Source organism: Borostomias antarcticus, assembly GCF_949987555.1.
Source record: "Borostomias antarcticus genome assembly, chromosome: 21".
NCBI lineage: Eukaryota > Metazoa > Chordata > Actinopteri > Stomiiformes > Stomiidae > Borostomias > Borostomias antarcticus.
Window position 1 is genome coordinate 3,078,882 of NC_140254.1, and position 24,439 is coordinate 3,103,320.

The 24,439-nt window shown below is 40.8% G+C and overlaps 1 protein-coding gene across 1 annotated transcript in view; it reads right to left on the bottom strand.

The window, feature by feature from the left end:
- Positions 1-6,129: 6,129 nt before the first annotated feature.
- Positions 6,130-24,439, bottom strand: part of khdrbs3 (KH domain containing, RNA binding, signal transduction associated 3) — a gene marked incomplete at both ends in the record, with an annotated part of 66,963 nt that continues 48,653 nt past the window's right edge. The window contains 3 exons of the mRNA XM_084455128.1: positions 6,130-6,221; positions 7,466-7,524; positions 18,222-18,304. Coding sequence (XP_084311254.1) covers positions 6,130-6,221; positions 7,466-7,524; positions 18,222-18,304 — 234 coding nt within the window. The remainder of the gene's footprint in view (positions 6,222-7,465; positions 7,525-18,221; positions 18,305-24,439) is intronic.

The window sequence follows — 24,439 nt, forward strand, 5'->3', positions numbered from 1 at the left end:
GGAGTAGTAAAGAGAAAATGCAAGTTTAGCCCTGTTTTAAGGTTACTTATGATCATATATAATGGTTCAGATCAAAACGTTGACAAAGCTAGCATTTTCGAGAAAGTTGATAATTGCTCTAGCACCGTTTTGGTCATACAATGGATGTGGATGGTCACCTTGAAAAATCATTCAAAAACATGTTAAACTCTCGATTTCAAAGACAAGAAGCTCACCGAGGACGTAATTGGTGTCCGTTGGTGTTCTGACATCAAGTTCGCCGCAAAGTATGAATCCTGTAGGGTTTTAGTGATCATTTTATGAAATCCATTGACTTGTATTGAAACGACCGTTGTAGATGTGTAGATCAATCCGCAGAGGGGATTCAGGAAGCAGAACTACTTACGGTAGCTATTGTTATTGTTTATGTTGCTAGGCTACCTAGTTTGCGGAAGTTTACACACGTATGTGCTGCGACTAAATAGTTCTATGCTAAATATTTTAAAAAGCCTTTCCAGATGAACTAGAATCTTACTTGTACTATGGCGAATTATATGTCAGAACACCAACTTACACCTAGGTGAGTTTCTTGTCTTTGAAATCGAGAGTTTAACATGTTTTTGAATGATTTTTCAAGATGCCCATCCACATCCATTGTATGACCAAAACGGTGGTAGAACAATTATCAACTTTCTCGAAAATGCTAGCTTTGTCAACGTTTTGATCTGAACCATTGTATATGATTATAAGTAACCTTAAAACAGTGCTAAACATGCATTTTCCCTTTACTACTCCTTTAAGAAATGCCAATCAACCACAGTTATGGTCCTGGCAATTTATTGGTAATTTACTTACTAGAAGTTGCATGCTGCTTTCTCATCGGAGCCCTATTTGACTGTGCAGAGTTATATGGAGGTTCACACATCTCATACAGCATTTCCCGTAGCCAGTCAGCGCAAAACCAAAAATGCTTGAGTGTAATGTGACTCAAAATGTACTCAACCCTAATTGTTCTTGACATCAAACATTATCACTGTATACATAGCTGAACAAATGCAGTATATGTTCAGATTCAATATTCCTACCATGGTTAAGAGATGAGAAACTGATTAAATGGAAAATGAAAATAAGTATAAATGGTGCTTTAGAATGGAATGTGTATACAGCCCATTCATTAGTATACAGACCATTCATTAGTCAACAATTGAACAATTAGATCATGTTGGAACATATAATAGCTTTACACACAGAACAAAACATGGAAATGATCGAACCTGTGTCATCCTTTCAATTACTTCCTGGAGTGTCGTGGGTGAGAACAGGCAATATTGGTTCCATTATTCCAGACAAAAACAAAAAAGCACAGATAAGTAATTGAAATAATTTCCCATATTTCATTCCAAGTCTGAAAATGATACATTTATGTACATGCTGTGACTTCACAGTCACAGCATGCCCTCAGATAACTTCACAGAGTTTAGTACTGCAGAATGTGTGCAAAACTAGACACTTATATTCTTCAGATGCGCTCCGACCACTCCCTCTTCACCTTTAGCCAGACTGGTGCTTCCACCACATGACCTCTGAAGTGCTTCAGGACTGATCAGTGTTTTAATCAAGGAAGGAGTGCGAGGCCTTGCGTTCACTTTGGAATGAAAGACAGGAGCAGATGCTAACGAGCTTGTGAGCCTGATTAAAACAATACATTTACAATACACAATAAACTTCAGGGGAATCGGAGAGCTTTCACGTTGGTCACGTTTCACGTTGGTAATGTTGGCTACACCTGGACATTATTAGTTCAGCTTGTCAGTATTCAGTGTCAACGGTCACATTTGATCATGTCTATGTTCTCAACGGCACTGTGAAATAAACCCATTGTGGGGCGTGAGCATGTGCGGACCCTGCAAGTGAGGCCGCGAGCAGTGCCGTGGTCTTCCCGTATGACGGGATCAGGGCATTCTACAGTGTGCGCTCTCATAATCAAATAAGCTGTTCTTACTTGATTAACTCAGACAGGCTTAGTCAAGATAAGCCTGGCATTTTAAGCCACTTCAGTGTGTGGAGCCAGCCACCGGAGGTGACGGGGAGTTGACTCTGGGATCCAGAGATGCAAGCTTATGCCTCAGTGTTATTGTCCGGGGGCTTGGCCTGAGCGCTCAGAGAGAGAATCACTTCCCCTGATGAAAAACTATTGTCGGCTGCGGAGGTCATAAGAGCTGCAAGGAATACAGATCGGTCCGTCCAAGCTTATGCACAAGGAAGTTTCTCACCAGACAAAAGCTACTTTAGGGTTTGAAAGTTGTTGTTTTTTCCCTCTTGATCTGCTCAGCAATGGATCAATTCAGAAGTATCCTTATATTGCATCACGCAGTTCATAAATGAGGTGAAGCATAAACGCATAAACAGTAACAAGGTTATACACGAGTTTTGCATTGTTGTGCATTCTCATTCTCAGAACAGGTCATAATTACTAATCCTTTCTTGACATACAATAAGGCACTGCAAGGGTATTATTTATTCATTTCAATGGATTAGATATAGAGCAATGAACAAAACAAAATGTAATTATGGGACTGTCATTTCTAGCAATATGATGTCAGCCTCCTGGCATATTGCATTATTCATTCACTCCTCTTCCCTGGTGGAGTACAGTAAACGGCTTAATGTGAGGGGGAGACACATTTCCCTCACTGACTATCTGAGTCAACACAAACTCTGAGTGCGGGTTCACAGTCAGTTCACCCTACTTTAGAATGTACTGTATGTAAAATGTATATGCAGTTTGTGCCTCTGTGAAAGAAATGTTCACAGACAAGAGTATCCCAGAGGAGGAGGAACTCTTGCCCATTTGGTCTCCTCTCTCTCTCTTTTTGGAGACTGGCGGGAGTGTGATACACATGTTAGCATCTTCCCCGTGGTGATCCTCCTCAGGTGGCTCCATTTCCAATGACCCCAGCAGAATTCACATCAGCTCCGTCAGGGAAATTGAATGTCCACCATTTTGTCGGGGAGAGATTTATTTTTGCTGGTGGATATACTGTATTCTGTCTGCTTCTTCATGCTGTAGGGGACATTTCTTTGGAGTTTTCTGGAAACTAATGAAGGATAACGATACCAGCTACGTTTGGTTCCACCCTGAAACAATACAAGACAAGACTGAGAAGTCTGAAGAAAAGAAAGAAAAACAACAACACTATGACACCAATGTCCCTCAATCGCAAATGGGTATATTCCTGTGGCAAATATTTTGTCAGATGCTCTTTGAAGTAAACAATCAATAAGTCATTATATTTCTCTGTTAGAGACAGAAGTCATGGTATAATTTTCTTATGACTCCAGCTGGAAGTGCCCCCTTTGGGGCTCAGATGGCACAGAGCCACAACACAGAGATGGCATATCTCCACAAAGTGTTCTGATGCCCTAATCACGCAAAGGCACACGGGATGGCAGGGGCTGCTGCTGGCAGCAGGCACCAGAGGGATTGTAGGTTGGTAAAACAGGAAGGATTAGGGTTGCGCTCTATGGAGACGGCCAGAGGATCCCCAAGGCTTAACCCAGCCCTCGAGGTGGATGTTCCACGTTAAGCCCCATGCAAGAAACAACCAATTCAGCAATGGCCGTGTGCTCATGACAAGTAACCATAGAATCCCATAGAATCTCTTATACTTATCATTGGTTATATTAATGATATATTTAATATATATATATATATATGTGTGTGTGTGTGTGTGTGTGTGTGTATAGATATATATATATATCACACATATAATAAATAATATAACCTGTATATATATATATGTATATCAAAGCCATCAATAGAACAAAGATACTCACGTTCCCTCAGTGCTGAGATAACCAGGAGAAGGATTGTCGGGGGCATGTACTGACATCAACCTAGAATAAAGACAGGAGAATGAGTCAATCTGAAACAGATAACGCTACAGACCTACACAAATTAATCACCTGCAATGATGCCAGAATCTGATACTGTCTAATAAACAATGTTGTGCGGTTAATTCATTTTACTCATAATTGGACATTTTATCAAAGTCTTATGATACAATTATTTATAGAAGTTGATAAAGTATTACTGCTATTTATGATACTTTTTTGGTGCAATTTTAACGAAAACTAATTATCCCCAGCTTTGTCTGTAAACCCCCTCAATATTACAGAAAGACAGGAAAAACATATTAATGTTCCTTTTAGTTTTAGAAATTGTTTATGTCTAGCTACATTAGGGGTGAGGTTAAATTGGTTCAGTTTGATTACCTTGTGGAATGGAGGTCTTTTTAACCAGCTACTGCCATCCTCTCTCTGCGGAGGTCAGCTGGGGGTGATTAAGTCTCTTTAACGGACAGGGCAAGGGCAGGTTCTTTAATAGACTGGGAGAGGGCCACACGACCAGAGGAGAGCAGGAAGAGCAGAACAACAACAGAAAAAGAAATCCCCTGTACAACTTCTATAAAATAGAATAGCCATTGTTTACAAACAGTTAGACCACTCCTGTGAGTTTCTGAAGGTATCACTCAGCTCGCTTTCATGATTCAAACCAATAATATGCATTGAAAATATAATACTGACTTTCATATGATGCTCACGTCACGGTCGTATGGACAAGCAGGAAGATACAGATGTGATGGTGTTGATTTTGTTACACTGTAAACTTGACACATTGTTGTCAGTTTTATTTTGAGATATCAGAGAAATACACAATATTAAATCCTTAGAGGTAAGGTTGACATTATATCAAAAGCTTGGATTACAAAATGCATCACATGTATTGTACAAATATATCAGACAACACAGTCTTTGTAAAACTGTCATAAACTGTGTTGATTTGAAGTTTGCATTCAGTTTTCAACTTGATTTCTCACATTTAAGTATGTGGAATGATGCGACTGTTGCATAATGTTCCGTTTTGTGCTGTTATACATCTTATTATTTAAACTCTTCAATCAAGTTCCTTTAAAATCATGTTCTAAAAAATACTTCATTTCAAAATTATTGTTATTTTATTAGTTTAGATTATTGTTATTATCATTTTGTAAATACAGAATTATTCTCTGGAACACAAATGTCTTTCTTTCAAAATGTTTATTTAGCATCAACCAAGAAGAAAATATTAAAGGGCTTACATAAGCTCAAAAGGTTAATATACAATACTGTACTTAGTCACTACTTCTGTTACCAGATGGGAACCTTTACCAAGTTTGCAATGGTTTAATGTTTGAATATAACCTGATAATTACATTGAAATCATATCAAGTTTCGGATGAAAAGATAGATTGATAGTTTTTAAGATCACGAAGAGTGTCACTCAAAAATTCTAAAGCTCATGAACATTTGTGGACTGAGGATATCTTACATAAAATATTACCTATGATTTAAGATTGATTAGAGGTGGAAATGAAATGCAAATTAACACACCTACATGTTTTAAGATTAGAATAAAACACAGTTGACACCTATCCACAATGATTCCACACCATGCTTCTATAAGCCCTTTAACACTAAATAACTACAATTATTACAAAGGGGAAAAAACAACAATGTATACAGTATCGATATGTCTGGGTTCTTATTGTAAAGGTATATTTTACAAGGGAAACAACCAAGTACCCCTCAGAAAAAAAAATATCTACAGTACTTCACCTTTCTAGAGCTAAAGAACCAACATCCTAAAGTGATCGATCACAGCAGGCTCCGAGAACGGGCCACACTACCAATCAAGTTTCTCTTATGTCTGTGTAGCAACTTGTGTTACTCTGTATTGTATTAACATGTTGTTGTACACTACATACATGGTCATTCAGTAATTACAAGAAGTGTGTACAACATGTTACTACAACATCTTTGTAGAGTAACCTTAACATTACTATACAGCCAAAAGAGAAACTTAGGTATAAACAAACGGGGCTGAGGAGATCACCTATATTATGAACTTTTTCCCTTCAGGCTTGTTTTGTCATGTTACTACGGGTCTTCAATTTGAAAAACAACTTTTCCCATTGATTCAAGGTCTTACTGTCTCCTGTTTACTGGTTGTTTTTGTGTGTTATATATTCTAAAAATGAGGGAGCGTCCATAAAAAATCCATTACTTGGGATGACACAGCCATGGGGGACTGCAGGTTGTATAAACAGTTCAATATCTGGAGTATGGCTGCTCTCTGTACACTCCTTTAGTCGTCCGTGCCGCCGGTGCCTTGTTGCGATTATTACTCCATTCCTCCTGACCTGATTCAGAAGAAAACAACAGGGAGTGGTAAGGGACAAACAAAGGCTAATAGGGTGAAATATTAACCTGAGATGTGTTTGTGTAACTCTGGATGGTTTTGTATTGTTACCTGTGTGGAAAAAAAAACTTTTATCTGAAAATAGTCTGAAAGGAATCTACTGTACTGTATCATATAGCATCGGTCTGCCTAATCAAATTGAAAAAGCAAGTTCATAAGCAAGTATGTTCCAGAGTATTTTAGGTGTTGTGGCGTTGACGTGGCTAGTCAAACAACCAAAGCATCATCATCGGCTCCAAGTTCAAACAGAAGCTGAAGCAAGTGGCTTTGTCTTACACCTGGAAGGATCCATTCTCAATAATTGAATCAGAAGATCAAATGGCTACTTGAAAAGAGACTGTTTAGTGTCTTCTGGCAAAAGGTCACAATTACCATTATCCCAAATCAGCCCTCATTCACCCCCATCGCTGTCAATGTGCAAGTGCCTGCGTCGATGGCAGCCTTTGTCTGATCTCCAGCCAGCCAAGATTCTTCCCCGGAGCTGAGTCTCACAAAGGACTGTTTTTTTTTCTCCCGGTGACAGGCTCTCTGTTAGAAGCCCATAACCAATACTCTTTAATTAAACCTGTCAACCTTTAACTGACAGTCAATTTGGAGAAAGTGACCAAGGTAACCTGCGTTTTGAGAAAACGCCTGTACATCAAGTCTGTTTATGTGGAGGATTCCTTTGAACTGTCAGGTGTTCCTTTTCTTTTGACCTGTACTTCACTCAGGTGTGTGTTGCGTGCATGAATGCTCTTAGGTAAACAGTGTTTTGTTTTCAGCTTTGTTTAGCATCCATCAGCCAGAGGGTCTAGGAACATTGTTTGTGTCTATATGTTAATCAGTATCGGTAAATGAATATTAATCAGATTCTCTCTTCATTTCTGTCAATTAAGAGCATAATCATTGACTCAAAATGCATATATTATCCACCACAACAATATCTACAGATTGTGCCTCAGTTTGCCATCATTTACAGCGAGGCGCATACCAATAAAACATTCTAAGAAATGACATCTGCAGAAGCACAAGGAGACTTCCTTAATGATATCCCATTAAACAATCTGCTCCTGAAATAGGGCTCACACAGTGTTCAAAATGTTTCCAACTGTCGCCATTCTGAATAACAGATCCACCCAGAGCTTGAATCTGGAGAGGATTTCATCTGAACACTTTTCACTGTTTCATTAAGCTGTAACTCACCATACGACTCATAGGATTCCTCGCCTACACCGTGTCCATATTCATAATAGTCATCTGAGCTGTGAAGTGAGAAAAAGAGGACTTCTATCAGACAGAATCCATTATCAAAAAGAAAACGGGAACATATGACCTCTACTTCCTTATGAAATGCAAAGGAAACAGAAAGGATAACATGGACTATATTATACTTATTAGACCCTAACCAAATGATAACTTGTAATACATGAATGCCATTAATGCTTTATAGTACATTGTGAATGAAAATAACACTGAAGTGCTGTATGGTACTGTATACATAATTCCAATTTTATTTATTAAATGTTACTTATTTTGTTTATCAAATCACCTTTTGAACATATAGAATCTGCAGAACGTAGTGAAAAAAAGATTAAGGATGCAGTATAATACGTTTTAGGAACAGACGCTCCCCAAAGGAGCTCACGGAAGGTATATTTCATACTGTACACTCTCTCCTTGACAAAAAGAGGAACAGACAGACAACAATCACTCAAAGGGTTTGCTACATCTGTGCCTTCACATGGCAATTTCCTGACCCATATTTTCCCATAACCTTACAGTTCCATATCAGCGCATATGGAGATCTATGAGAGATGGCAACTTTAATGAAAAATAAAAGGAGGCCATCTTGCATCGGGCTTCATTGCTTGCTTTCTCTCCTTCCTTATTTATCTGTGCTCCCTGATGAGTTGCTGACAGTACAATCCTGCTCTGGCATCATTCAGTATCAGTGCTATCGTTCAGGCCCAGAGAGGTAATTCATCATAAGGCTGCCATTCAGCTGTCACAGCTGATCCCCCCCCTCCCCCACGCTTGTCAGTCTGGTCGGTGACAGCAGCACCTCTCTCCTCTCTGGATCACGTGGGCGGGGGCTGCAGGTGCCACCATAGGGCTCGGGACGCAGCAGGCTCAACACATAGGGACTTCTGAGGTCGACTTTGATGATGCTGCCGTTCAGTCCTTGATTTGACAATGAAATTGCTTGGTTTATGAAGCGACATGATATCAAATAACCTAGGCAACTGAAAGCTACGTTAGGACAGGATAGGAAAAGGTCTGTGGTGTGGCTGCGTCTCATGTCCTGGTATCTAACCTGCGGGTGCTATAGGATGAATGGTTCTGATGTACGGTATGTCCTGACAAGAAGAGAGCAGATGTTGTTTTTCAGAGAGAGGTGAGGCTTCCAATCAAACCTCCCAGCAGAGGTGTCACTGTGTGTCTGCCACCGGTCACTAATATCCCTGAAGCTTGCATCGAGAGAGAGAGAGAGAGAGAGAGGGAGAGAGAGAGAAGAAAGAGAGAGAGAGAGAGAGAGAGATAATGCATGCTTTCTCTTGTTGTTGGGTTGATAAGCGTTTCATGCCCTGCTAAAGGCTACTAGGACCAATAGTTAGAAGGGCCGTCAGAAAGCTGCCAAGTCAAACCCCTTTCCCTTTGACAGGTAAAGAGAGAACTCCAAAAGCTGTTAGGAACTTCCTGGGGTGACATTTTGTCAATATCCCCACGCTGCCTCTCTCCACCAATGTCCTTATACTCAACTACCCTGAACGGTAAGTCCTCAGGAACATCCTGAAGGTCAAAACACTGCAGGAAATAACTAACACATATTGCATATCCTTAAAGTCACACTGAAACGGACGTTTGAGATCATCTAACTTCCGTAGTTTGACGTATTTCCGACGCAAACAAGCTATGAGGGTGGGACATATGTTTAGAGAAATTTGATTGGAACATTGACAAGTGGACGGGTTTTAAGAACTTTAGACAGATTTGATAGAAGGATAGCGTTGATTGACGGGTGGATGTCGTGAGATTATTGGCCTAAAATCTAAGTTACCTGTTGTCGTCATTGCAAGTGACCTACCGTTTTTCAGGAAGTAAGAAATTATATACTTTGATATAAGATTACAACAAAAGTAGAATTTTGTAATTTTTTTGGCATACAACGTTGAATAGGTGAACACTATGACCAAGTATGTGAACCAAAATGGGACAGAATCCTTTTTTCATTTCAGTGCGACTTTAAGTCTAAGGCCGTCAAATGCACCATAGCACATTCAAACATTTTTGTCAGATTCTTATTTAGCCAAGTAGGCTTGCACCTACAATTAATTTGCCTTGTTCTGTGGGTGCAAGACACTACATAATAATGATAATAATAATAATAATAATAATAATAATAATAATAATAATAATAATAATAATAATAATAATAATAATGTTCAGCTCCCACTTAAGGTCCTGGGAGATGATGGTGCCCAGGAAGGGGAAAGACTCCACAGAGTTGATTGGGGAGTCACCCAGGGTGATGGGATGGGGTAAGGCTGGGTTCTTTCTGAAGTCACACACACAACCATCTCCACTGTCTTCAGAGTGTTAAGCTCCAGGTTGTTTTGGCCGCACCACAACAGATGGTCAATCTCCTACCTGTAGGCACTCTCATCCCCCATCAGAGATGATCCCAGTGAGGGTGGATTCATCAGTAAACTTCAGGATATCTAAAACTAAACTAATGGAGTCAACATTATGTTCTGTATGCACCTGGGACTGAAACAACCCCTAGGTACACAGTTAATTCATTTTGTTTTTTAAATCACAGGGAAACTCCATTCCTTAAGCGCTAACGATGGAGCTCCGAGACCAATGCGCTGTGTATTTATAAACACCACTTGAAAGGATAGAGTTGTCATGCTTTTTAGGTTCCTGCTGGTTCACCCAAACAAAGGCAAAGAAAGCGGGTTTATGAGAATGGTTTCGGCAGGTGATACTGAAACGTAATATAATAACTTGCAGAAATGTTCTGATGAAACGACTGGCTGTGCTGTACGACGCACTGCCCAGTACATTACAGCTTTACAGCTAGGTGTAGTGCACATAGCACAGCGGGCAACGTGTGGTCAAGCATCAGATTAGATGTCCGGGTCATTTAAGACCTCAGTGGAGAAATTGCCCTGTCATATAGGTGTGAAAGCTCTCTAAATAGGTCAGCCTTTGATTTGACATTCATTAGTAGGGATGAGTCCAGCGCTCTGCGCTCTCCCCGCCTCTGAGACGACTGGGACACGGAGAACAGCAATCTGTCTCCACCGCTAGCCTGGACCTTGAGAAATAAACACGGCGCCCATTAGGTAACCCTGTCGGGTGATCAGGAATCTGATTCCAGACCTAGTTTTCCACAGGTATACTCCTGCCTCTCAAAGGCATCAGTCATCTCCATGAATGGGCGATCTCAGGCACTGATGGTGCTGTTCCCTGACGCCATTAGACAGATGGTGGTGTTAAATCTGAATGATGTAGTACACGTCCCTGGTGGATTTTGTTTTGCTACACCACCATTACTCTTCTGTTCTTCTGTGATAAATCTGAGGAAATCTAGTAGGACGGTAGGACAGGCCCTCCACACTCAGTCACCATGCAGAGACGGGACACTCTTCATATTTCATACGTTAAGGATGTTCAACAGCTTTTCTCATATATCTAATACTGGTAGAGGGAGTATTTTGATATAGACAAATGTCAAAATCATCTTGATATTGACTAGTCTCAGAGATAGTGATGTCTGTTTGTCACGAGGTTAGGACGTACCCTAGCATTTTCAGACCAGGTGGTGAACAAAGAGACCGTGATGGAGGAAAAATGATGTGTCACGGAGGACTGATTAGTGTATACAATAGACTGAATTTACAAAATGATGAAAAAAAGAATAATGCCTGCTTATTGTCCGAAATGACGCTCACAAAACTGATTGATTCGCAAGCTTCCTCAGGACACTGTTGATTTCTGGGCGCAGGGACTGATTGCAAGGCAATCTCCACTGTTAGACCACCGCTGAAATGTTACAATGACTGATCAATGGTAAGCATCGTACAATAGATGTACAAAAGAGTCAAATCTTCTTCTTTGTCTGAATATGGTCCCTTTCCAATTACTTTTTCCTAAAAAAAAAAAGAAGTGTAATCAGAGGGGAAAGTGAATGTTCCAAATGAATGACCTGTGTCTGGTGAAGACCGATGCAAAGCGGCATATCAATCAAAGGATGGAGATTTTTTATGAAGATCCTTTTGGTGCACAATAAAGTGTAATTGGCCTGCTCCTGACAGTACAGTACCTGCAATGTCTAGTTAGTTAGATAGACTGAGAGAGACTACAACATAGAAGCACTCTCACTCATTTACCAAATATGAAATGTTTCTGGTTCTGAGAACTTCCACAAACTAGGACAAAGGCCACATGTTTATGGAAAACATCACAGAAAGCTTAAACTTAATTAAAAAGAGGCGACATAGCAGTAATTGTAGCAAGATTTTTGAGGAGACTAAGGAGCCTTCGAATTCTTGTTATGTAAAGTTAAATGTTCTGTATCATCTTGAGCCAATTATCACAAATGTGCATGTTTAGCCAGCTTAAAATATCAACAGGGTTAGTGAGAATCGCATGAGAATGTTGTCTATTCAACACATACCTGTCAACCAATTATTCTGGATAGAGTATTCATTCTGTAGCAGTTTGTACAACAGATCTTATGAAGCATCACTGTGAAGAACATCTTTTCTCAACACCTCAAAGCAGAGCTCCTTCATTGCCCAGTCTCTATCCTCTAGTATGAACCTCATTCTGCCAAGTGCCATTACAGCTGAGGTACGGTACTTTCCACAACAGAGAGCAATAGCACTGATGGTCCAGGCTAAGACTACCGTTTGCCATACACACACGCAGAGCTGTTCTCTCCTCTAATACTCCTCCTCACCTGGCCTCCCATATTGAGTTTTACAGCTGCTCCAGTGGGACGCGTCTGCCCTTTGCAGCATTGTCACAGCCGGCCCGGTAACTGTGGCCCTATGGGAGCCAGCCAGACGACGAGGTGACGCTGGAGAACCGGGGCTGAGGGGACGGGAGAGAGGCGCGAGGCGTCAGCAGCCCCCCTCTCCCCATGCACACTCCTGTCTCAATCTCACAGGTGACAGGAATGAAATAATACTCTGATCAAAACAGAGCTGTGAGTGGGCCAACCCGGAGACGGTCTCTCCCGCTGTCCAGCCACACCCGTCACCCTCCTCGCTCACCACGGGGAGGTGAGACCACAGCTACACTAATAAGATTAAAGAGACTCTGCACACCACCTCCTTCCATCTCTCGCGACCTTACACCTGATTAATACCCCCCCACCCCCCCCCCCACTGCACCCTCACTTCGCTCTCCAGAGATTGAGCTCTCTGCTCCTTTTAATAAGTGGATGGAAATTGTGTGCCGCAGCGCTGTACTGTATTAACACTTGCATGAGAAGCCGGCGTTTGACAGCGCTTGGGTAGATCGACTGCTCTTCTTGACTCTTGCTCAAACTGCCATGGCTGTTATGCTCTCCTAGGCTGCTCCTCTCTTCTAAAGCATGTTAATGTTGCCAAGCGTCTCCTGGCATCTGAAAAGTTTCACTGAGCGAAAGTCTAATGTGTTGAAGGCTGTCTCCTTTTCTCCTTTGAACTTCGTATACACTATGAATCAACTTCATCATCTGCAAACTACTGTAGCAAAGTCACATGTTGAGAATTTGATTTTTGTCACACACACCAGTTTCCTCTTGTCACAGTGATGTGTAAAATTACAACAGCCTACTTTGTTTTCATAATTCATTTATTCTCAGAGTGACGCTGATTAGTGTGGTGTGTCTTCTGTGGGCCTATTAAGATGGTTCAAGTAACCACGGCAGGTGTCTTTACACTGTGACTAGGTAACCCTGCGTAGGTAGAAACTCAACATCATCCATCCATCATGCAAACAACACTAGAATTAAAGATATCAGAGATTATACAATTAAACACTTATGAAAACAGCTTGTGAAGAAACAGACCGTTTTTTTCTGAGTATGTAATGTGGACGATATTTCTATCTCATATTCCAGTAGATGCTTTAAGTGTGCATTCCATTCCATCATACTATGACTCCAAATTCCACATAAAGACATGCTCAGCACTGTATCAACAGCATGGAGGAGCGAGTTGAAAGTACATCCACATCCTACAGTATAATTTCCAGAACTAAATCGCCTTCTGTTCCCCACAGACAGGGGGGTGATATCATATCACTAGGAGAGCAGTAAATTGCTCTTCTTGTCATCCTCCAGCTACTGAAGTCCTGCCACGTGGCCAGAGCTCAGATCCAGCGACTGGGAGCTCCTGAGGCGGTGAGAGGCATCGTTAGTAGATGGCCTGCCTTGTCCATGGTACCGGCCTCACACTCCTCAAGGTCCTGCTCCAGCTGTGACATGCTAAGGCTTTCTCTAGGCTCTGGGCAGAAAAGGATGCACCTTCGACCATCTGATGACTACATTAGATTAGCCTTAAGAAGGGGGCCATGCAGGACTGTGTATCTGCGATTCCCATTTGAGATCAGTTTGCAAACATAATTTTGGTTTCATACAGTATGTTTGCAAGCACCGCAGCTGTGCTTTACATTATAGTTCCCAGCCATATCAAACAGAAGTAAGATATAGTGAATACAGTAGATTTAGCTGCAGTATCATTAGGTTGCATGCATGCACCAGTGGGAGGGGAAATCATTCTGTCTAGTATGGCAAATGAAAATATATATCTAAAAAAAACTGCAATCCTGCTGTGATAAACTAATTGACTGTCTTATAATGCTAAATTATCCAAACGAAGATAAACAAGCAAATAAAATGTAAAAAAACAAGCGCAAATTTGCAAATCGCTGCGATCACATACAGTATGTGCATGTGCAGTGCGCATCCGCAGCCAGACCCATTTTTTGTGGACCAATCGACCAACTAGCCAATCAACTGACAGAGCGAGCTATAGAGCTGCTAGTCACAGCTAAAAACAAGAGTGAGAGAGAGTTTATGGCCAAAATGGTCTAATTTTAAATGCCTGCAAATGCTTTGACACGATACAACATGGTAGTAGCCTACCCATGCCCAGTCAATTTCAAGTCCCTAGATTATTGTTGTAAAAATTTCCAACAGTTTTTTTTTATGCCAATTGATCTGCCATCTTGTATTTGATCTCTTAGCTGTTAACACCTTATAGGGATACCTCCACCATACATGTACATGACCAATCGGACAATTCGGTTTATGAGGAGTTACTTTTGATTGGTTTTGCCAAATGTGACCGGCAGAAAAATGCATCATGGCGGACCTTGTGGATTCTTGAGGCAAATTTGTTCCCCACACAGAAAGACATAAGTATACTGAGTTTCATACAGTACATTTTCCTCAAACGCTGTGGAAATGCCAGCATTTTGAAATTTGCACTTTGAATCGATTACTATTGGTGCCACCTATGGATGAATCATGGTAATTCTCTCTGGCATAGTTACTCATGATCTGTAGTGGCATCATGCACATTTAGAGCATTTTTGGTCAAATACTTTTTGAGTTATCCAGAAAAAGCTTTGTGGACCGACCAACCAACCAACTGACCGACCGACTAACCAACCAACCGACAGAGTGAGCTATAGAGGTGCTGGTCGCAGCTAAAAATCCTGGTACACAATAAAGAGTCTAGAGTAAATACTATATTTATGTATTGACATCCTCAGAATCGGGACCAAACTCATAGCTATTACAGAACTGTCAAAGCACACATCAAAATTATATTTGAAATCATAGCATGCCAACAGATCTGAGAATCTCTTTGAGTCTACGAGGCCTCTGGGCGCTGGCTTTTACATGATGGCCTCCATTTTTCTTCTGCCCCTAAGCCTCTGCAATTATTCACAAGGCTGCTCTTAAAACAAATAGCTGTGGATACTCTGGGCTGGCTGGCTTCACCCCAGTGAGGATGTGCAGATCTAACGGCCGCTCAGTCTGTGAGCACAGCCCAGCAGAAAGAGACAGTGGGAGAGATGGAAGAGGCTTGGTCGCCATACATCCTGACACCAGCACAAAAGAAAACATCAAACATCCAGCCTACAAAAGCAGCGGACAGGCTAATATGTTTTTCTCTCTCTCTTTTTTTTCCGTTTACAGCGAGTATCTAATGCAATTTTTTGACATCTTAAGTGCAGTAACAATCACGCCCTTTTTGAAACTGCTCCACTGGGCAAAAAATGAAGGCGGAACATCATGTCACACAGATGCATGATTGAGAAAAACAAAGAGACGAGCAAACGCGCCAGCAACCCAAAGCAGAGCCTTTGACCTTATGTGACATGGCGAGGTTGAGGTCCCCTTGATATTGGGAAAATCAATACTAATGCATTAAGCGTGCTGGCTCCTCTGTGACATAGCAATTATACCAACAAGAGATTGTGTGCTCCATTGACAAAAGGCACAATGGGCAGATGTATGTTAATTTGGGATTAAATGATTAAATCTCACAGAGGAGATGGTTTATGAAAAGAGTAATGGAAAAAAAAACAGTATACTTTTGAACAACAAAATAATATTTGCAAGTGTGTCTTGTTGATAACAATTGGGTTTAAGACAAAGATAATTGTTCAGCCTGACTTAATTATAAACAAAGCCTAAATTACAATTAGTCATTATTTGGAATTCAGTGTGGCATGTTTTTTCATAGATCTTTTTTTCTCTCTATCTTATTATGAATCCTCTGGTCGTAAGACATACATTGTACTTGCTTGACTCACTGCCTTTTGAAATGTTCTTTTGTAATGCTCTTTTGTAAATGACTCTAATGATCTCCTTTGAGTGCACATTGTTATTTAATTCTCGTTATTTACTACCATTTCACACCATCCGCCAGTACTGTAGAACTCGCCTACACATCAGCCCCTGTTAATGGAGACACAGTCACACCGATCTGAATTTTTAAACAGTTCTATTTTATATCTGGCTGGTTCAAATAAGCTTTGTGTTCACGCTTGGTTGTCAAGAAAAATGCAGAGGCAAAATGCTTTACTTTAGGCATGTTAGGTTAGGTTTAGGCAGGTGAACCGAAGGGTTAATGTAAACGTTAGGTGTTATAAAAGGGAAAATAAACATTTTAGAAAAGGGGAAAGAAAGTTGCTGTAATTGGGTGCAAAGGTGCAGAATCATCAGGGGTGAAAAAGGTGACAAAGATGTGCACCCGGGGGCATGCCCCACCAGGATTATTTTTTAAATATCAGGTTTAAAATGAAAGGATTTTCATACAGTGGATGTTAGCATGAGGATATAGCAATTTGTCACAGTCAATGGGAAGCACTGGCATTTTTATTTTCTCTGCATCTTTTCAGGTCCTGGTGTTTCTTTTCCTCCTGCTGTTGGTTTCACTTACTGAAACCTGTAGCACACTAATAGCTAGACTCACAATTCAAGCAGACTGAATTGGTTTAGTTACCTCTGCCCCAGCGACAGCGACTCGGTGGAGTGCGTGTCTGAGGGGGGCAGCCACCCATTCACCTCCAGTCATTTTTACCTCCGCCCCAGTGAATCACGAGCCCCCCAGACACAGCCCGGACGGCCATTCACCTCCATTCATTTTTTGGACAAGAATTACACAAAAACTGAAAACCAGACTGCTTTTCAGGAAACTCGGTGGAGGGATGTAGCATGGGCCAATTAAGAACCTATGGCGTGCATAGGGCCACGGAATGCATTCGGGGCAGAGGTCTAGGCAGAGTTTAACATGTTTTTGAATGATTTTTCAAGATGCCCATCCACATCCATTGTATGACCAAAACGGTGGTAGAGCAATTATCAACTTTCTCGAAAATACTATTGTCAACATTTTGATCTGAATCATTGTATATGATCATAAGTAACCTTAAAATAGGACTAAACATGCATTTTCCCTTTACTACTCCTTTAAAGGCTAAATTCCTAGAATGTTGAAAAACCACAATAGAAATAAACAAACTCTGATTCTCACATATTGTGTACTACTGTAGGCTATTTGGTAACAGCCAAAATAGTTTTTTTTAAGCCATTTTGAGTTGGGTTGATTTTGGTAGGCTACTATCAGCCCTATAGTTAATCGTGTTACAAAATACATGGATGTAGAGCACATATTTGAAAGTGAAAGTAAGTTTGAGTTGCATTGTTACAGCCCCCTACAAACCGTACACAAGCTAAACTGCACTAGCCTACCTTATAAAAACCTGCTGTCTTTTTACGATGGAGTTAACATTAACCATGCCATGTCTAGCTTAACGGGCCACTAGCTAGCGTCGTAGGCTAGCTAGCTACAAGTGCTGGCTACTGTTGCAAAACAGCTATGGCAAGCATAGCTAGATGAGAGTACAGGCTCCAAGCACAGAAGCCTTTCTTTTGACAACTCAGTCAGTCAGTCAGTCAACAGGTCTTCTTATTTTATTCCGCGTGACTCTGTTCTCACCCAACCCCCTCCCACCCCCCATTTCAAAAACCTATTATGGATTCAAAACGGCGAATTTCGGCAAAAGGTGACAAGATTACACCCCTGTGGGTAGGCTACTGTAGCTAATTGCTGTATCAACCTGTTTTGCGGTTTGCCTGCAGCAATTTGACTGGCCACACCTGCAAATCCAGCTTAAAGCCTTCATCAAACCTTGAAAACATTATCCGCAATAGATAACAGCTCTCTTTAGAAAAGTCATGTAAAGGTCCATGTGAAACATGCCCAAATGCTTTGTTAGTTGTTGTCTGTAACAATTGCTTTGTTTTGGTCTTCCTACTTAGCTTCTACCTTTTAGCAATTCTCTACTGGCCAACACAGTAGATATTGTAATTCTCTGACTGAAATGTAGGGGAGTTCTGGAGAAAATGTTTCAGAGCTCTGAGAAACAGGAGATGGCTGCTTACTTTTGTCCTTGATTGCTGTAGTTGTTTTCATAGGATTCATATCCCTGGTCATCGTAAGCAGTTCCAAATCCATCGTCGTAGTCCTGGAAAGAGATAACACATCACTTCACATGATTGTGATTGAGCATAATCGTTCAAATCTAACCATTCCAAGGGTATGTGCTTGATGCATACATGTGTGTCATTTGAATCAAAACTGAGCAGACCTTATTGCTGGACAACAATCTGTATTCATATTGAAATGAACAATTTTCTTTGTTGGCCCAATTAAGACCAAAACCTAAAACGTGTGTCAAAGCTTCGTACCAATTGCATGTCCATCTGATATGGATGCTACTGTACTAACCACCAGTGGTCCTGTGTTATTGTATTGTCGCAGGAGAACTAGTAAGACTCTATTGGCTGATGTATCAACGTGACAACCTCAGCTCTGTCCTCATCTCAATTTTGACTGTGTGACAGCAAGATGTATCAACGCAAGCACAGACTCTGGCTCATCCACATCTCTGAACATGAGCCTTGAACATCTGTTTGTGCTCCAGCGATAACCCACCCCCACCTCATCACTGCCGTCAAGCAGCTAGAACATCAAAGGGAAGCAGTGGCACACCCATCCTAATTCAGGATAAATGGGACTTATGTTCCACAAAAGACATCGACCCCTTGCTCTCATCCCCGCACCCACTTCCACGGTAATTCCATCTGCTCTTAATTTGCACGCATGAAATTAATGGCTGTGAGATTTAGCGACAGAGAAAAATCATACCCATATTATTATTAAGGGGCCCTAATGCCTGATTAGCAACATGCTTTTCCAAATGACACAATTTGAATTTGGTCTTTTATCTTTAAATCACAAGAAAAACTAGGCCTGTATGAAGAAGTGTGAAGTTCATTAAAATAACGAGGATTATGGATACTTCTCATTGGTTCTCTGTTTAGAATTCATACAGTAGTAGACCACAATATCAACATCAAATGAATAAACCGACATTTATAATAAAGTTACCGATTCCTGACTAGTGACGCTGTTTTTTTTTAGGATAAACGGCAGTTAACACCTGATTCTTAGACCTAAAGTGTACAAAGCTCAATTAAAAATAAAAGGGATAGTCTATATGAATATTGAATGACAGAAAATCCCAGCAAAATTATATAAAAAGTAAAACCCTGTGGCAGTTCAGTATGCATAGGGCTGCACTTATCACACATACTGTAATAGTCTCCTTGAGTCTGAAAGCATAGAAGAATACATACTGTGCCGTACAGTGGAAGTTGAAATGTATTGTAATGCTACAGTACTGAGAGAGACAGTCACTGATTTTCAGTGACCAATGTACAATTTGTCCATAGTGAAGTAGGAGATGCTGAAAATCTTCTCTCTCTGTTCAATTTGAGTGTCTGAGACGAGAAACGTCTACAGTACATGAAAATGACATGAAAAAATTATTTGTCTACGCTTTTTTCTCATTTCTATTGTGTCTCTTTGGTATGATCCAGATTACCAGCACTCTGAAACTTGCACATAGAGGCAGATAAGAATGAATGAATAACACTATAAAGAAACATTTTTCTTAGACAGGTGCCGCAAGGAAGAATGTGATGCATGAAGCAACTTTGTAGCCTGGCTCCAGCCCCTGAATCAGAATTTTCGAAAAATTCAGAGTCTGGAAAGGCTGTCCTCCAGAGTGATCTTTTAGTTGGAATTCCAGCCAGGCCAATCAGTATCCTTTGAATGCGTCCTTTGTGATTGGTTAGGGCAGGGGTGTCAAACTCTGGCCCGCGGGCCAAATTTGGCCCGCAGTGTAATTATATTTGGCCCGCGAGGCAATACCAAATGACTACTAGAGCTGGCCCGCCAGTATTATACAGCGCATTCACCGCTAATACTACAAATCCCATAATGCTCTGCTGTTGTTTTGTCAATCAAGACAGGACACAGAAACGCCCTCTCTTCTGTGACAGTAGTCATAGCAATCTCATACTACAACTGTAACCGTGTTACCCCTTCTTAAAAATGCCGAAAAGAAAGGCAGAAAACAGAAGCTTTACGTTATGTAACGTCTCACTGTGATAGAGACACCTGTGTTGACCTAGCCAGCCGCTGTGTTTGCTCTGTTCCTGTTCATTCAATCCTGCCGGCCTGTCTGCCTGGCTGTCTGTCTGCATGCCGGCTGTCTGTTTGTCTGCCTGGCTGTAGGACAGTCAGGGTTTTACAAGCTTCTCTACTGAGCAGATGGAGCACCAACACTTGTGTCTGAGGGCGTATTCACATATGTTAGTGCACACCTATGTGACATATGTTAGATGCGCACCAAAAGCGAAAGTGATGTGCATATTCAATGTTAAAGCAAAACTTGTTTGGGTCCATATTAAAATTTTCATTTGTTCAATGTTGGCCCGCGACTTTGTTCAAGTTTTAAATTTTGGCCCACTGTGTATTTGAGTTTGACACCCCTGGGTTAGGGGATGTAATTGGTTAGGGGATGAACTAATCACTCAGGACATCGCGGAAAACGGCTGCAATGGAAGCCTGTTCAGATTGAATATTGAAGTGAAACGAAATGGGAATTCAGTCTGAGTGTCAGACTAGCGACTTTGCTGAGGATGCCTAAATATCATCTTTCTTCCATGGGAAAAAATGCTACTGACCATAGCCTTGGAGGTGATCTGTAAATACTAATGTAATGAGTATGGCTGCATAGAAGACCTCAAAGCTAACCTCTCCATTTTCCTCTCCATAATCACTCGCTCATCATATGTAGCATACAGTAATTACAGGGCAATTGTTCCATTGTTCCAAGTGTGTGTTCCCCTGCCTCTCAGTCTTGTTAAGTAAATCTAGTTCCTGATCAGTCCCATTGGACAGTGTTGCATGGGGTTAAGTGTCACATTTAAGCTTAACGATACCATGCTATTGCCAATTATTTGACCAGACACACTCTAAATGAGTTAAGTGGAAATCAAGAAGAAAAAATAAGTTTTGCTAACCATGCTTTCACATTTGCAATAGCTTTCAGTGATATATATATATATATCTTCTTTTTTTCTTTTTACTTTATACTTTAATTTAGTGCACACTGAGCTGTTGACAAATCCAAAAGGTTTTTAGAACAGAGACAGACTGTCAGGCTAAACATATCATGGTAACGCTTTAGAATAACCCTTGTTAACAAACCATTTATAAAGCATCTGTTCATAGTCAAATGATTTTCTAACGGTTTATAAGATCCTTTATAAGGTATGTGATATTGGTCTTCTCACATTTTATTAATCATTTATAAATAACTAATCAACCAGTTTTAAATGATTTACTAAAGATTTGTATAACATATGTGAGAATGGTCTGCTCACCATTTATGGGCCATTTTGAATAACCTTAATGCATTGGGAATTGCCAGTTGCCAGTGCTTGATCTAAAGCGGGTCACTAATTAGCTTGCTTTCCAGTGGCGTAGCTGGTTAGAACAAGGTCTGTCACGCAGGAGACTAGGGTTCAAATTTACCCCTTGGCAAAAACAATACACAATGCAAACAAGTTCAAACCGGTCACACCTGCTTTGGATCAAGCACTTGAAAAATGCTATTAATGATTAGTAAATGGTTTCTATAGTATGTCCCTGAGTTACTGCTCATTTATAAATGTCTATAAAGTACAGTACAGTGTAGTGTCTGTTTTAGATCAGTCCTTTAGATCATCAACACTTTACTAATGATTGATAAGTGGTTTCTAAAGTTCTGTTTTAAGCATAAATTGGGGTATTACTACATGTGCTGGTAAGATTTATGAATTCACAATGCATTGAGGTTATTCATGACCCATGAATGGTGAGTAGACCATTATCACATATTTTATATAAATCCTCAACACATCATCTAAAACTGGTTGATTAGTCATTTAAAAATGATTTACTACATTTGAGCAGACCACTATCACATACTGTACATTATAAATTATCTTACCATTAGAAAATCATTTGAAACATGTTTATAAATACATAACTACTAATTTATAAATAGCTTAATGTTTATAAATGTTCTAAGAATTTTAAAATGTTAAATGTTGAACAGACTATGACCCGATGCTTTAATACATTGTTTATTAACAAGGGTTATTCTAAAGAATTATCCATATCTCTGTTTAGTCTCTGGCGAATCCCACCAACTGCAGCGATGTCAGTAACCAGTTGTTTCAATGAAACATGCTGGTGAGAAATGAGGGCACGCGCAGAGCTAATACAATCTAGCTAGCTCCATTTCCAGATTTGAATAGGATTAGCATGTCAGGGAGAGAGGGACAGGGAAGAGAGAAAGAGAGAGAGGAGGGAGAGCAAGGGAGATATAGGGGGAGAGAGAGAGGGAGGGAGGGAGAGAGAGAGAGAGAGCAGGAGGGAGATAGGCAGGGAGGGAGGGAGGGGGGAGGGAGAAGACAGCAGCAGCCCCTAAGTGAGTTTTTCATTTGTATGCCAGTGGATGGCTGAGAGGCATGTTGTTAAAAGATAAGAGCTGCCCTCTGAGGCCAGTGAAGACTTACAGAGGGCCTGGAACCGCATGTTTGAAAAGCAGTATCACAGCCGCTACACTGTGCTCTACAATAGACGCGTGAAGGGGATTGACACTGAACACGGCTTGTCCACAGAATTATCTCCTCACACTTCATCTACTACACATCTCAGTAAATTATTGACATATCGTACAGAGCCAAAAATACAAAAATATGTGAAGCCCCAGCTGCCAGACCTACAGTACGAGATATTCAACACAATAATACTGTACCTAATCAGTTTATACACTTGTTATGCTTATCTAAAGCAACAATCCTGTTTTACATACAGCACAGCTGCCTGTGATACTCCACATGGAGACATTCATCAGGGTGCGTTCAGGAGCATTACAATGTTGCCAGCGAGAATTAACACTCCTCTAGTCCTGACAGGGTCAGCGAGAAGGGCCAGTGTTGCTCCTAACGCCCCGACGAGAGCACTCTGGGGGACTTACAGTAGCGCAAACAAAGCTGACCCACTTGGATCACACAGTGCTCTGCCCCCCTAAACCAAAAGGGATAATGGTTCTCATCTGCTATGAACTGAAACAGATGATTTACGGTAAAGAGCCGCCACAGCTCTGGCCTCACCACCACACGACACCCTTCAACTACTCCAGATGAGACATTTTTATATAGATATATTTTCAGAACATGGGTTGGCAGCATCATACTATGTTTATATACAGAAGCGGGCTAACAGCATCTGCTAGAAAATTGTCTGCCAATGGTTGTTTGTTTACAGAAGCTTGTGAGACAGTTCATGTTTACGTCAATGAAATATATTGTAGATACTGTCGTCCAGTTATGTCAACTGCCATGACTGTGTAGAATGTGAATGTTTAAACAAGAGAGCCCTCTTCTGTCTCTCCAAGTTCAGCATGAACACATTTCTGAATCTTCTAATTATCGGTCCAAATTCAAGTGACGAGAGCTCTTGCTTTGTTGTGAATGGTAAGACATGGATACAATGCAGAATAATGGGGATTACATTATGTCTAATTCCTTCCGAATAGGATGAGTGGCAGGTAAAGAAGGGGTCCCTTAGTGCCTGGTGAAATACATGAAATGAGATTTAGATGTGATTACTGTGCCATGCAATCAGATTGAGACTCCCAGATCCACCAAATAATCACATTTCCATGATTTTGTTTGGTAACAATTGGATTACAAATCAGTTGATACCACTACTCACTGTACAAATCAAATCTCTCTGATGAAAGTGAATCATGCAAACTGGATCACCGAAATAAAGAGTATAACAAAGTTGTCTGCAGGTGATATGGATGTCTTCTCTAAAACATGATGCCTTTAAGCAAACTACTGTATGAACTAAAGTAATTGTTTGGCCTCAGGCCAAATCAGAGAGCAACACAGCAACACTACAAATTTAGGCATGCATGACCGGAAAATATCATTCTCTCTCATTGCATAGATGGATATACCGTATGGGCCTAGCTATTTGGTAGCACTGAAATAACAGCAGCCCTGGAAGCCCACATACTCGGACGGAGGAGAGCTCATTCACACTCTAATTTGCAGCGATGTGGTGAGATTTATCATCGGCCAGATGTTGCTGGTTTTTTCCCCCCTAGCAGACACACAGGTGCTGGAGCCAGGGGATGTGGTTTACAACAGTGACAATGATGGGAAACAGCTGGTCCAGGAGTCGTTCT